At 37.0% G+C, this 12,277-nt stretch overlaps 1 protein-coding gene across 1 annotated transcript; it reads left to right on the forward strand.

The window, feature by feature from the left end:
• The first annotated feature begins 652 nt into the window (after window positions 1-652).
• On the forward strand, window positions 653-10,851 carry LOC120625274 (transmembrane protease serine 11D). The gene is made up of 10 exons (XM_039892291.1): window positions 653-720; window positions 4,551-4,755; window positions 4,912-5,239; window positions 5,529-5,721; window positions 6,287-6,404; window positions 6,672-6,801; window positions 7,535-7,655; window positions 7,973-8,220; window positions 9,405-9,512; window positions 10,591-10,851. The coding sequence occupies exons 2-10, from the start codon at window positions 4,615-4,617 to the stop codon at window positions 10,767-10,769; spliced, it is 1,566 nt and encodes a 521-aa protein (XP_039748225.1). The 5' UTR covers window positions 653-720; window positions 4,551-4,614; the 3' UTR covers window positions 10,770-10,851.
• The last annotated feature ends 1,426 nt before the right edge of the window (window positions 10,852-12,277 follow it).

Genomic DNA, 12,277 nt, shown 5'->3' on the forward strand with positions numbered 1-12,277 from the left:
CGTGGTGAGTCTGCTATGAGATATGTTTATTAGTATGTTAAGTCCCGCCAGCGCACATTGGAGCAACGTATGCCCAGCAGTCACAGCTCACACAGTTGCTAAAAGCTAAACGGGAGCGTTTAGCTTTAAACAACTACTAGGAATTCAGTATCGAGGCATGTGCATGGAAACCTTACAACTAACATATTTTATTAAAAAAAAAACAAATAAATTGTAAGGTTTCCAAGCACATGCATCGCTACCCATATCGGTTAATTTCTGGTGAAAAGGCAGCCTGAGAGTCTTAAACTTATTATAAAATTTTTCCTCCACTGCATACTTTCCGATACGGCAAAGCCCAAACATTAAACCGTTTACTCAGGCTATAAAAATCGCGACAGCGAAACCGTAGAACCGGCCGTGGTCGCGACCAGTTTTGAGAAACCGAGCAGCAGTCCGCCTCCAAACGTCGTTCGCTACTGACGGATTAAATCTAAAACATCTCTTTATATTTTAATCCAATTCCCGGCTAATTCAAATTCCGAACGCTTCAGTTCACCGTCAAGTTTAGGTTCTCTATCATGCCCAATTCGGAAAATAAGTTTTTATTATAACCGCGATCGTGTTTTGATCTTAATGAGGTATTTTCGTGTTCATTCCAAAAAAATATTTTTGTTAGTGTTGATTAAGTTAGTGGTTGAGTGAAAGTGTTTTTAGATCTAAAAGTGAAAGGCGCTTGAGGTGAGTGCGGTCCTCGAAGCCTGTTTTCGCTCTTTAATCGGGTTAGATGCTTGTATGAAGATGACATTTGTGACCTACATTCGTCAGCTTTCCTTGGTCACTTTTGGAGTGTTGATAATAAGAAACTTGCTTTTATAAGAAACCTTAAAATTGACGTCTGATGCATTAAACGATGTTGCCTCTACTGTCTTAATCAAAAAATATGACTTTGATGATTCACTACTATTCACATGCTAATAAACGTGCCAAATCTGGACACCAGTATCCTTATAGTAGCGAAAGAGATATAGGGTCAAAAATTAGTAAAACTAGGTAGATGTGTGCAAAGGCTTTCCTATTGCTACTGCAACCTCTTAGAGTCAGTAAATTTGGTTAGCCAAAAGAAAGTTATAGTTCGAACTGGAGCTTCATAGTGCATTCGTGGGATGGGAACTCCAATCACAGAAGGAAACGAGCGAGCGAGTATGCTCACGGAAATAGCACAGTATCTATAGCTTAATATCATATTTATTCAGTTTCTCATATAAAGTTTCATCTATACCAGAAGGTCTGACATCCATCCAACTTAAATCAGAAAGTTTTCATTTTCATTTTCAATTTAATTTCAATCAAGGTGCTTATTTAGCCCAACGGCTAAGTCTAGCAATTCAAAGCGGCAATAGCGCCAGCATTTTGGGTACCATACCCATAATTGAACAGTTAGACGGCTTATATTTATTGTAAATATTATATATAAAATCTCATGATTATCAATTAGTTACCAGCCCACTAAAACCCACGGGGTCCTCCTGTCAGAATAATACGGGTTGGGGCCATAGCCCAGCACGCGGGCCAAGTGAACATTGGTAGACTACGCACGCCTTTAAGACCATTTTGGAGAATTCACGATGTTATCCTTCATTGGTATAGCAAGTAATTGCGTGCGTGAAGGTTTTCGAAGTTGGTAAACACGAAAGGGAAGTCTGAGTCCTCAAAATAACAAGAACAAGTAGAATTTGGCAACAAAAAGTATCACCAATGGTTGTTTTACAGTATTAACTATAAAATCAAATAAATTATTTTTCAGTTTTGTGTACAAAAAAACCTACTACGAAAAGTCCCCAAAAATTGTGATGACATGACGTGTCTGTTTTGTGCGTGAACATGTATGTAAATATCTTTATTTTTGAACTATCTTTCTATAACTATAAAAGGAAGTCTAGATTGACTCACATCTCAAACGACCATTCCACTTTTGTTTTTGTAACTTTTTAATATCCAAAACAATCAGAACTTAGGGATTACCTTATTAAAATTCACTAAGAAAGTAAAGAAAAAAATATTATACAATGCATATAAATTTAATTAATGAATTTACTATCAAGAAATTTTTAGTACCAAGTGTGTAGTGACACTGGCCTGTGCCTCGGAGAGCTTTCTGGTTGTGTTGGAGCTGCCGTCGGACTAAACAGTGAGAGAATAGAGAGTCCACCTTTGTTTTTGCACACACTAGTGCACTATAACATCTGCCGCATAGTAAGAAATTCTCCCTGGAGATTCACCATCGTGGCCAAAATCGTTCAGAGACCTATCTCTGACCGATTTTGCCCTATATTTATGTTGTTTGAACCTCATCTTGGAATACTCTGCATCTTAAATATTCATTATGAATAATTGAAGCTACTTGAGGAAATAAAAAAATAGCTGACTTAAGTACTTAATATTTACTCTCTTTGGTGTAGAAAACATTTCGCGTATTATGTAGAAAGCGAAGAAAAATAACACAACAGAAACCACTCTAGTCATTTATTTGCATTACAATAGCTTTCCTTAGGTATAATAGGATTTCGAAAAAGAGTGTTTCCTACAAATTCTTTTGTTTGAAAATTCTACTGCTTACTGAAACATAGGACATACCTTATTGGTTTAGAAAATAGACCTTTTTTTTAACTACAAGTTAGGTTAGGACTGTAATCTCACCTGGTGGATTATGCAGTTTTAAATGGTAGCGGGCTTACCTTTTAGGTAGTATGGCAGTTATATTTACACATCGTACCGGAACGCTAAATCGCTTAGTGGCACGTCTTTCTCGGTTGGGTGGTAACTAGTCACGGCCGAAGACTACCGCCAGACCAGATTAGAGAAAATTCTATAATAATAAATTCCCAAATTGCCCCTGTCGGGAATGGAACCTGGGACCCTCAGCTCAAAACCACATCACTCACCCCTTGGCCAGGCAAGTCGACACAAGCCTGTTCGACTATAACGAGCCTCGGGCTTCGCTACCAGCCAACCCGGACTTCGGTGATAGTACATATTAAAATATTGTTATATGATACGTCTTACGTCGTCTTTAAGTCCTTTTCCTGCTAATCGTGCCACCGACTCGTTCCAACAGCACGAGAACGAATTGCCATACCTCTTGGTACTAATGAGCCCGGATTATGCTCTACTACATTTCCCTTACAATATGATTTCAATATTAGAGTTACTAATATTATACTTACCGCTGGGAGCCGCTGGAAACAAAAGGCGGCCAGGCCGTGGATTTTGGAAATACTTACAAATACTACTGATGACAAAATCAAATACTGATGATTATACTTAACTAGCTGTTATTACGCGGATTTACCCGGGTTATCTGAACATCTTAACGTACCTAATATTTTATTGGTTACGCAGATACCTCGATTCCGGTTTTCATCAAATAATCGTAAGAGTATACCAATTCAAAATTAGAGCTTCAGTTGAGCAGCATATATTCATTCAATCAGCATTGTACGGGAAGGCTTAATCGCTTGGTGATACGTCTACGCTACAAATCATGTATCGACATTCACCATTTACATTAAATCATTTCACCATTTTTGTATATGCGGTACCTGAAAGAAGTTTTAATATTACAGGAATGTTTGTCTGTAGGAAAAACACCAGCCAACCAAGCCCTTGGCCAGACCATAAAAAAATCAGGAATTTAAAATCCCAAATCACCCCTGCCAAGGATTGAACCTGGGAACACACTTATAAGACCACGCCTTCACAACTGCGCCTTGATGAAAGGTCATCAGTTAATTTGAATGAATGAATACACTTTTATCCCAAAGAAAAAAGAACCCCCTTAACCCCTTCTCATTGTGGGAGGAGACCCGTGCCTAGTAGGCCGGTAATATATTGATATGATGATGATGATGATCCATCAGTAAGGTAGTACCATAATCAACAACCCACTTGGAGCAGCGTGGTGGGTCTACGCTCCAAAAGCCTCACTCCTATAAGAATGAATGAATGAATTATTTATTTATTTCTCCACATTACTTATATAAGTACAATATAATGTTGCTTGCGGGCTATTTTGTTACACAGTTGTAATGTGGGTACTGATGCTTGAACTAGGTAAAACCTGTGTCTCAAGCCACCAAGCCCAAGGCAAGGATTAATATAATATAAGTAATGTGGAGGCCATTGTCCAGGAGAGGGACTTTAAAGGCTGATTATGATAGGTAGCACCATCAACACCAGTGTTTAAGTGAAATGCATTCATCACGCCCCAAAAGAGCATTGACGCGTCTCCGCTTTCGTTTTAATTGTTTGAGAAGCCTCCATGTAGGCTGTACTCAGAACAGTCGCTTTCATACAAAAAATTAATAAGTGGGACTATAATATTAATCTATATATATATATATATATAAGAGATGTGAAGGAGAAAGAGTGTGTTGATATGTTCCGTATAGGCTCCTATACGGAATATTAATAGTCACTCCAATTATATTATGTGCTAGCACCCTTTCCGTGATATTGCAGCATTACATTGTTCAAAATTACTCTGTTCCTTAATTTTTTATTTGTTGCAGGGTACGGTAAAAATATTTGTAAAATACAAACTTACGATATGTTTGAACATCATCCTGGGACGACATGTCATCGGTGAACGATGGAGAACTATGGATATCGATTCAAAATTATGATGTTAGCAACAGAACACAATCGTACAAAGTATTACAGAATATAAAGAATGAACATCATGAAGTTAGCTACAAAAACATACACACTGATATAGTTGTAAATAATGGAAAGAATAAACGCAGACACAAAGTTAGAAGCAAAAAGACCTATCAGCATGCTGAAGTTAGCAGCAATGGAAGAACATACACAAAGAAGAAAAAGAATAAATTGAAAAAACGCTCTTACAATAGCACATTTAATGTAATAAAGAAGAAGAAGAAAAAGCGAAGAAATCACCATAATGTTAGCAGTTCAGTGAAAAAAATTCAGCTACATGAAGATAGCACCAGTAGTAGAACAGATACAGTGATAAAAGATAATGAAAAGAAAGTAAGAAAACACAATGACGATGGCAGCATAAATATCACGAAAAAAATCCTGCAATATGAAGTAAGCAATAGGAGGACCGATACAGAGATAAACGAGAGGAAGAATAAACTTGGCATCACAAAATGGCGACGTGAAACAAGATGGCGGATGTATGCTTTGTTCATACCGCTCGTTTTTTTAAACATCATTGGATTAACTGATGCAGAAAGTAAGTTAAATAAATAATCCAAGATAGTTATGGGCAGAAATACAATAGCGACCAAACCACTTTGCGTCGAGTGTTGGTGTTGTTGCTCTCTAAGGCACGGGGGTAGACAACGCGAATTTGCAAATTCTGGACTGGAATGAAAATTCCTACAATTTAACACTTAATAAGTACTGACCCACTCTGGATTTTAAACCAGGATTTCGTGATCTGTAGTTAAACAAGCTATTTTCATAATGTTATTTTCAGTATGCAAAGACAACAAATTAATCTTCCTTTTGAATTTTTCCAGGTCTTACCAGCAGAGTACTTGCATCATTCCTAGGATACCCAACTACGTGCAATATTGGTGTGGAAGTGCGACCTTGTACACTTTCCCTGAGTTGTTGGTTGCGGGGAGGTACCAGGGTTAGGGGTTGTGGAAGCGGGTGGTTGTTCTCCTGCTGTCTACCCCCAGAACCAGAGAGAAATGACTTTGATAACACGTAAGTTTCTAGAAGTTAACGGAATTACGATAGTAGATTATTAACATGTGGGAAGTACAACGTCTTGAGTTACGGGCGCTGCGTAGAGATAGATCCCGAAGTAATGAGGGATTTTAAAGTAACTTCAAGTATAGTGACAGTATTGCATCTAGAATGCTAAGTGTTGTGAAGGGTTTAGGAGATAAAAATAGTTATTCCTGAGTTGAAGAGTATACTTTTCATACTTCGCGATTAATTTCAATTACAATTCTTTACTTCTGGGAATTTTCCATAGTCTATATATATATATGGTTTGCGTTTCGCAGGTACTGTCGAGTATAAGAGTCGCATTTACTAAAGCGAGATTGTAACATTCAAATTACATGATTTGGGATGTTTCATAATACAAATCACAATACTTGGGGGTGATGAAATGACTATGACTTTGCAACCCGCGCTTAGCCTTATTAATGGTTTAGTTTACCATTTGACACCACATTTTGCAATAAGACATTGAAGATTGATTGGTTTTTCTGTAAGCAGAGAGTGAGTATCTTGTCATAACGTGTTTGGTCTCACATACCAGGATCCCATCATCAGACTGGAGGTTCAAAGTGGTGCCGCCGAAACTGCGTCAAGTACCACAGCGGAGTGTGGTACCAACGAACGTATTTAGGCGGCGCGTGGACGAAGATATTAGCCAAGTACGTGATTATCTATTGCCCTATTAAGAAACCTTGACTGCCTCGTTGGTCTATTGGTTAGATTGTTTAACTTTGAGCAAGAAATTTTGATTCCGACGCCTTTGTTGGTTTGATATCGCACGCAATTAATTACGGACGAAGGTCTCAACCAGACCAGACCAGAAGAAAATTTAGGAATTATTAATTTCCACATTGCCCCTGCCTTTGATCCCATCAAATTCGAAACCGCCGACTTTTTAAATCACTCCTTGGCATTATTAATTGCAGATGGAGTGTGGCCTGCCTTCTACCAGGATACTGCAGAAGAGAATTATCGGTGGTAGAGAGGCCAGGTTCGCTGAGTTTCCATGGCAAGCCCACGTTAGGATATCGGAATTTCAATGCGGTGGTGTATTAAGTAAGTTTCTATATTTGTATTGATATGGGTATTTGTACTAATACGAGGTTCAGTCAGAGACCACTCGCTTATAAAGTTTACAAGCGGTCTTTGTCCGCTTACAGCTTCTGATAAGTTTCACACTTTCTTCCTCCCCTGCACAATATACCACATCATTTCAACTTGGCCGCCTGCCTTCTTTAAGAATTGGGCTATCAAATGCAAAAAAATATGATACTTTTAACCGATTAAAAGTATTATATTTTTTTTGCATTTGATAGCCCAATTCTTGAATTCCGAACTAACATTCCCGAAGTTTAGTGCATTCTAACAAATAACCTTTCATCCCTTATTGAACCCCTTTTGGAATAATTTTTTTTTACTATTTTATTTATCAATATAAATAGGTAAAAATGACAGACTTTCATATGAATTTTCATATTATTGATTTAATTTAAGCGGTGAAAATTGAAAAGGTAGACGGTGAGATTAAAGAAATTATAATTTTCGCTGTGCAAATTTATGTGTTAGCCAATGGCTCGTAATTTCGCGCGATAAGAAACCCATACTTAGTCCCGTATGTATGGGTTTCACAGATCACCCCAAAACGTAGCATGTTTGCTATCCATTTGTTTCTGTCACTAGACGCTTTAGTCGCGGCTTCAGTCCCATGGCCAGTCCGTTACTTGGTTTTCGCGAATTATAATGTTAATGTATGGATCATAGTTTAAAATTCAAAATTTTATCGTTTCAGTATCCAAATGGTTTGTGGCAACTGCCGCTCATTGCGTGTCGCGAGCGCGACCGCGAGATATAGCGGTGTGGCTTGGAGCTCTGGATACCACGGCTGGGCTGAATACTGCAAGGAAACTTGGGTATGACGAGTCTTATATCAAATTAGTCTACTAATTGTCTCGTAGGTCTAGACATACTGTACCAAAGTTGAGGATGATCTGCTTATTGGTTATTGGCAGGTATAAAAAATAGCACTCACGCATAGTTAGGCTAACGCTCATCTTATTTACACTGTGGGCTGGTATAAAAAAATCTTATTACAAAAAACACATGCCATGATGGCACCCCATTTTTTCATTTTCATATTATTAAACGAGTAGTGTTTCTGAGACATAAAAAAAAAACTTAGCAGCTGTTGGCAAAGACGACTATTCGAAATATGTAATTAATTTTCCAGGGTCGTTCAGAAGATACTGCACCCTCTCTTCCAGTTCCGGATGACTCAGCCTGACAGATACGATATAGCCTTACTGAAACTAACACGGCCGATCACATACACCACCCACATACTGCCAATCTGTCTCCCGGACTCCGACATTGAGCTGCGAGGAAAGTCAGGAGTTATCGCTGGTTGGGGGAAGACGGATGCTTCCAATGGTCACACTGGAACTAATCTTCTGAGATCAGCTACTGTTCCTATATTGAGTGAGTATTAATAGGAACTATAATTTCTTTATTTATCTATTTGTCTTTCGTTACAAATATAGTCTTATATATATATATATATATATATATATATATATATATATATATATATATAATAATAAATATTGTCTTATATATATATATTTAAGTATTGTTTTTTTTAATGGGTATATGTATATATGCACCACCTGACTATTTTTGTATTTGTTTTCACGCTCGGTGTCCATTATAATAAAATAACGTACTAAATATCACGTAGTTTATTTTCGCACAATTGCTAGTATAGAACAGAGCCGTTTTACATAATTTAAACGCTTTTATAGCTTCCTTACAATGGCTAAAACGGATATAGCAAACACAACCTCCTTTGAAACAAACAAATAAAATTAGGTAGTGCAAAATAATTCTTAAAATATTTCTTTATATTTATAATAAATGTTTACTCAATTTAAATTACTCAAAATGATTAATCATTTATATAATACAGAGGTTTGTTAATTTAATTGCAACAAACATTAGTCAGTCTAAATATGGCGCTGCAGGCAAGATTTAAAATGAAATATAGACTTATTTCATAAAATAATACAGTTTGATATAGAATAATGATATTAATTCTATAAGATATTAATTTGAACATTTTCACAGTAAATAAAGTAGTTTAACAATAAATGGAACATCAAACATCTTGAAAACATTCAAACAGTCAAAACAGTATCTTTTAAATATCAGGCCCTAATAAATAGCGGTTTTATGTTTACAAATAACTATTTGAATTGAAATCTGATATATTTCAGATATTTCTACAATAAAATATTCACTTTAACGGTAAACTGAAACATAAATATCAATAGTTGCCAATTATTGGATTGGTGGCGATTTGCGCCCATATATACGTTGTTTTCTTATGCTTTTGTTTTTTTATGTAATTTTTGTGGTGTGCAATAAAAGTATATTAATTCATTCATTCATTCACATATATCCTAACGATTCGTCTCCTGGACGCCCATATAGTGCTTCGAGGCCGAGGTGGTCAGTGGCTATCTCTGGTTAGAGGAATACTGTAGACTCTAATGGCCACGCTGGGGCGAATCTGTTGAGATCAGTTCCTATATTGAGTAAACTTTAATGAAAACCCTTATCGCTGTGATAACGTACTTGTTTTATTTTTTACTCATATTTTCCAGGCACAGAGCAATGTATCAACTGGCATCAGAGCAAACAGATCCTAGTTGAAATACACTCCGAGATGATCTGCGCTGGGCACTCTGATGGACATCAAGATGCTTGTCTAGGTACGAGGTATTTATTACAAGCGTTAATCGATTAACATAAGTGAATAGATTTTGTCGTGCGCATTGTCATACAATGTTCGTACGCACTCTTAAAAATCAGCGCCATCTCTGAGAATACTGATGAAATGAAACGGCACTCTATAGAACTACGTCGTCGATATTATACAGCGTAACTTTCTCGAAGTCCATAATCATCATCCGGGGTTCGATTCCCGGTAGGGGAATTTGGGAATTTATAATTTCTGAATTTTCACTGGTCAGGTCTGGTTTAGGCTTTGGCCGTTGTTAGCTACCAAGTACCACCGACAAAGACGTGCCGCTAAGCAATTTAGTGATGCGATGCGTACAGGTAACGGGTTAGCCCGCTACCATCTTAGACTGCATCATCACTTATCGCCGTGTGAGATTGCGGTCAACGGCTAACTTGCAGTGGAATAAAAAAATATATATATCGACAATAAACACATCGCCATCTAGCCCAAAAGTAAGCGTATCATGAGTTATGGGTGCTAAGATGTTTGATGAATATTTCTAAGAATAAATTACATAAATACTTATAATATACAGATAAACACCCAGAAACTGAAAAACATTCATATTCATCACACAAACATTTCCAGTTGTGGGAATCGAACCCATGGCCTTGGATTCAGAAAACAGGAAACTGGGTCACTGCCCACTGCGCCAACCGGCCGCCAAAACCAAAGCTACCACGATTTCACAAGCGGCTCTGTAGATTAACAGTTACAATTACAGGTTTACCTTGACTTTCCTTGAATAAAGATTATTGATTATTGAGAATAATAAAGACTGTAATTCTGAAATAATAGAATAAATAATATTGAAACAATACTGATGGCAGAAAGTTACCTGGTGAAGAGGCCTAAAACTTAGCCTTATATTCATTACATAATAGCTAACCTTTCTGTTGATGTTATATTATTTATCTTTATTCTTTCAACCTGTATACGAGTAGCGTGGTGATGGCTTTCTCTAATAAGAAAGGAGGTCTTTGCCCAGCCCTGGGACATCAGTAGGATATGGACGATAATGATAATATTTTTCTCTGTACCCTCAGGTGACTCCGGTGGCCCCCTCATAGTTCTAGACAGTGGGCGGTACTACCTAGTTGGAATTACTTCAGCTGGCTTCGGCTGCGGTGTGGACCACCAGCCAGGCATATATCACAACGTGAAGATCACGGCTAACTGGATAAAAGACGTTATCAGCCCAGCTGCTAATTTCATTGACTTTTGACCTCGATATTACGTTAGCATTCTGTTAAATAGTAAGTTAGTTGCGACGGTTAACATTAACGTCTTATTAGAAACGATTTGCAATCTCTTATTCCCTGGTACTTTAAATTAGGCCGTCAAGGTGAAACTAACTATCTCTAACAATGACGTAATAAGATCTCTAAGAAAAATGAATAAACAATATGCGTATGCGTGATGTGGCGTGACTTATTCGAGACGTCCAACTTGACACACGTTTTGTATTAAAACTGTGTAGTTTAACCTTATGTGTATTCCAAAATGGTCCTTCTACCTTCTAGGTATGGCTAGCTGGAACAAGGACGTTATAGCTGCTAATTCCTTTGACTTAGGAACTTGCTATTAAAATAATGATTATGGCAGCTGAAAATACAATTCTGTCGCGTGCCATTTAAACTGCTTAGTTAACTCTGATGCCCTGGTAACTATACCACGAGAGTGGGCTGTTTCCACACAGCTTGGCAGGGTTTCCTTACTTCAGTTTCACGCTGAGAATATTTTAACATAAGAACTAAATGTCTAATAACTTTTGGGCCAACTCAGGAATCGAAACTTGAACCTTCCGAACAACAATGCTAACCAATAGACCAACAAGGAAGTTATAAGTACAGTTACGGCACGCTACTTTTAATATCATTTGCAATAACAAGATTATTAAAGGTTAGGGCGACAACAGCTATAAAATTCTCATTAGTGAATAATTAAATATTTAAATTGGTAGATATACCTACACATTCGCGTCACATAAAAGAAATAAGCCACCTCGTTGCGACATCCCCAACGTTGTATATGGAAAATAAGAATAATTTAAGAATTTTTCTGCAGAGATTGCAGAGCAGCCAAAGTGTACTCTCTTGCTCTATGTTTTTATCTCTTTAACTAACTTGTTTCTTTGGTGTACAATAAAAGTGTATTAATTCATTCATTCAGCTGACATCTATTGCTAACATCCTTTGATGGCCGTGCTTATTTAAATGACAACTCTTCTGCCACCATTTGAAGCGCCAAATGTAACATGCGAGAATATCTGGAGCAAATAATATAGTGGTTTTTATCTTTTCCGATTTTAGTTCTTTGGACTCGTATTACAGCGTCATCCTGAGGAAACCGTATGTTTTCCTGAGATAAAATACGTATGTGTACTTATGTACACGCGTAAGAAGTTATACTTCTTTGGCGTAACAAGATAAAAATCTTTTCAAATATTTCATCTCTCGCCTTACGTTTACTTACGTTTACTCAAAATTAAACTAAATGGACAGCTCTAAATATAAGGTTGTCCTTTTCATAATGCTTTCTGTATCAGAATTGGCACCAATATCTGCCTTAAATAATTTTCATGTTTGAGTGTCTTATGATTTAATGCTTAATGTTGTTCTGTGGTTATGCCAATGCTAACAGGAAGCTACATTCCTTCTATTTAGAAATTGCTAATAGGTCTATTAGTGGAATATTAATTTATTGATAATTGTTTTTTAATTATAAACCTAT

The sequence above is a fragment of the Pararge aegeria genome, chromosome 7, assembly GCF_905163445.1.
Source record: "Pararge aegeria chromosome 7, ilParAegt1.1, whole genome shotgun sequence".
NCBI classification, from domain to species: Eukaryota; Metazoa; Arthropoda; class Insecta; order Lepidoptera; family Nymphalidae; genus Pararge; species Pararge aegeria.

Bases quoted from the DNA above. Each gene is read 5' to 3' on its own strand.
- LOC120625274 (XM_039892291.1), top strand. From the start codon at position 4,615: ATGTCATCGGTGAACGATGGAGAACTATGGATATCGATTCAAAATTAT. The intron at 4,756-4,911 runs GTTGTAAATAAT...AATGTAATAAAG, and splicing joins AAAACATACACACTGATATA to AAGAAGAAGAAAAAGCGAAG. The intron at 5,240-5,528 runs GTAAGTTAAATA...GAATTTTTCCAG, and splicing joins TGGATTAACTGATGCAGAAA to GTCTTACCAGCAGAGTACTT.